General features: G+C 38.1%; 1 protein-coding gene across 1 annotated transcript in view; it reads right to left on the bottom strand.

Moving 5' to 3' along the window:
• LOC106529238 (NACHT, LRR and PYD domains-containing protein 12-like) overlaps positions 1-1,855 on the bottom strand; it is a 50,717-nt gene that overhangs the window by 22,329 nt on the left and 26,533 nt on the right. Inside the window, exon 3 of the mRNA XM_014024594.1 lies at positions 494-512. Within this exon, the coding sequence (XP_013880048.1) occupies positions 494-512 (19 nt within the window). The remainder of the gene's footprint in view (positions 1-493; positions 513-1,855) is intronic.

The following is a 1,855-nucleotide window of genomic DNA, read 5'->3' as shown; positions in this document are numbered from 1 at the left end:
GTTTCAGTCCTAAAGATTTTCAGCTCAGTTTGTAATAAAATAAATCAGCTTCATGTTTTGTTGAAAACAAAAAGGAGTTTGAATCGTAAATATTTGAATGAAAAACTTGAATAAATTGTGTATTTTGAGCTGCTGCAGCTTTAAAACAAGCAGCAAACATGTTTTAGTTCTAAAAAGGTTTTTAGAGGTTTGGAAAGAGAAAATTCTAAACAGACGTGTTCAARTTGAACTTTTGAAATGAAGGAAACATTTCTAAATGAATCAGTTGTGAAGGATCAGTGAATGATTTTAGTTGGACAAACATAGAAAMCCTCCAACAGCTGCAGTGAACTGACCTCAGAACCTCCAGTCTACAGTTTGGACTCTCCAATCCAGAACACAAATCCTTCACACCAGAGTCACACAGGTCGTGGTTCCAGCTCAGGTCCAGTTCAATCAGATGGGAGGGGTTGGACTTCAGAGCTGAGCCCAGACAAGAACAGCTGATCTCCGTCAAACTGCAGCTCGTCAACCTGAACAAAGAATAAAATCTGTGAGCTGAAGGTTCAAACTGAAATCTGAACTAAATGATTGAAGTGGACAGAATTWGTTTTACTGGATGTCAGAGACACAAAAACACAATCAATTYAAGGCCTAGCATTCCTTGAAGGAATGCATATCACCCGCCACCTTTCATCCCACAGTTTGACACTAAGATCATCTTCTGATGAGAAAGTTGGAGCGTTTTGGTCAAACCTTGGAAATCCGTTTCTGAAGGATCTCAGCTGATATTCTGAGCAGAAATTAAGATTTAAATGAGAAATCCTTTAATGACCTGATTTTCTTTATTAAAGGAGACCAATTATGGGTCCTAGAAATGTTTCTGGTATGTCTGTGGCCTATCCAGACCATGTTCATTCAATTTAATGCACAAAATAATTCTCAGATACTAAAATTTCCCATTTTCTAGTACTGCCTGCTCTGACTTCTGTTCAGAAGAGCTGTTTATGTTAATGAGCTCTATTGGTAACGCCCTCCAAAGCCAACGTTTATGTTAGCATGGTTAATAATAGCAGAAGCTCCGTTGTACAACCATATGAGACCCTGTGAGACCCAGAGGCAGAGTCGTGGTCGCAGCTTCTTTTTTTCCCCTCTCCTTCCTCTGCTCTGTGCTCACTCTGCATGCTGTTACCAGAGCAGGGAGAAGCAGCAAAGGTCAAAATACCTCAAAAAACTCAAACAAATAGGCTTTAACAAGGTTTTAATAAGCTAAACAATAGAGGTACATGAGAAAACGTGTTCATAACGAACAAAAATAAATAAATAATTAAATTGTGTCCATGCCAGTCTTGAACCCTGGTCTCTCACTCTCTGGTCCAACACTCTGCCCATTGCCCTATTATAGACATGTTGTGAAATTAGCTGCGCATTGTACAACACTGGTCCGTGACGGCTTTTTATACTGAGGAGGAGCCTCACCCAGGGGTTGCTAAGTAAGGGGCTGAACAGAGGTTCTGGTGGGTTGTCGTACGGCTTGTGACATCATAAAATGACAGAAGGATAAAATGTGTCGTTAATATACATTAAAAATACATTTACTTACAGTAAATATGCCCCTGGGCGCATTTTTTGGTCCTAGGACTGTTTTTATAAGAAGAACATACCCAAAGTTGAGGAAAAAAACCTTTAAAAAGTGAATTTTGCATAATAGGTCCCCTTTAATATTATAAAAAAATAATTTACTATTAAACTGAAACAAAGAGACAAAAACTCGTCATTTTTACACAAATTGGTTCAAAACTTAAAATCCTGTTTTTAGTCAAACCTGGTTTAAATGAAGTCAAACTTTATTTTTATCAAATGTTTCCTGCAGAGC

This window comes from Austrofundulus limnaeus, unplaced genomic scaffold, assembly GCF_001266775.1.
Source record: "Austrofundulus limnaeus strain Quisiro unplaced genomic scaffold, Austrofundulus_limnaeus-1.0 Scaffold429, whole genome shotgun sequence".
In the NCBI taxonomy this organism is placed as follows: Eukaryota; Metazoa; Chordata; class Actinopteri; order Cyprinodontiformes; family Rivulidae; genus Austrofundulus; species Austrofundulus limnaeus.
This window is presented reverse-complemented; position numbering and strand designations above follow the sequence as displayed.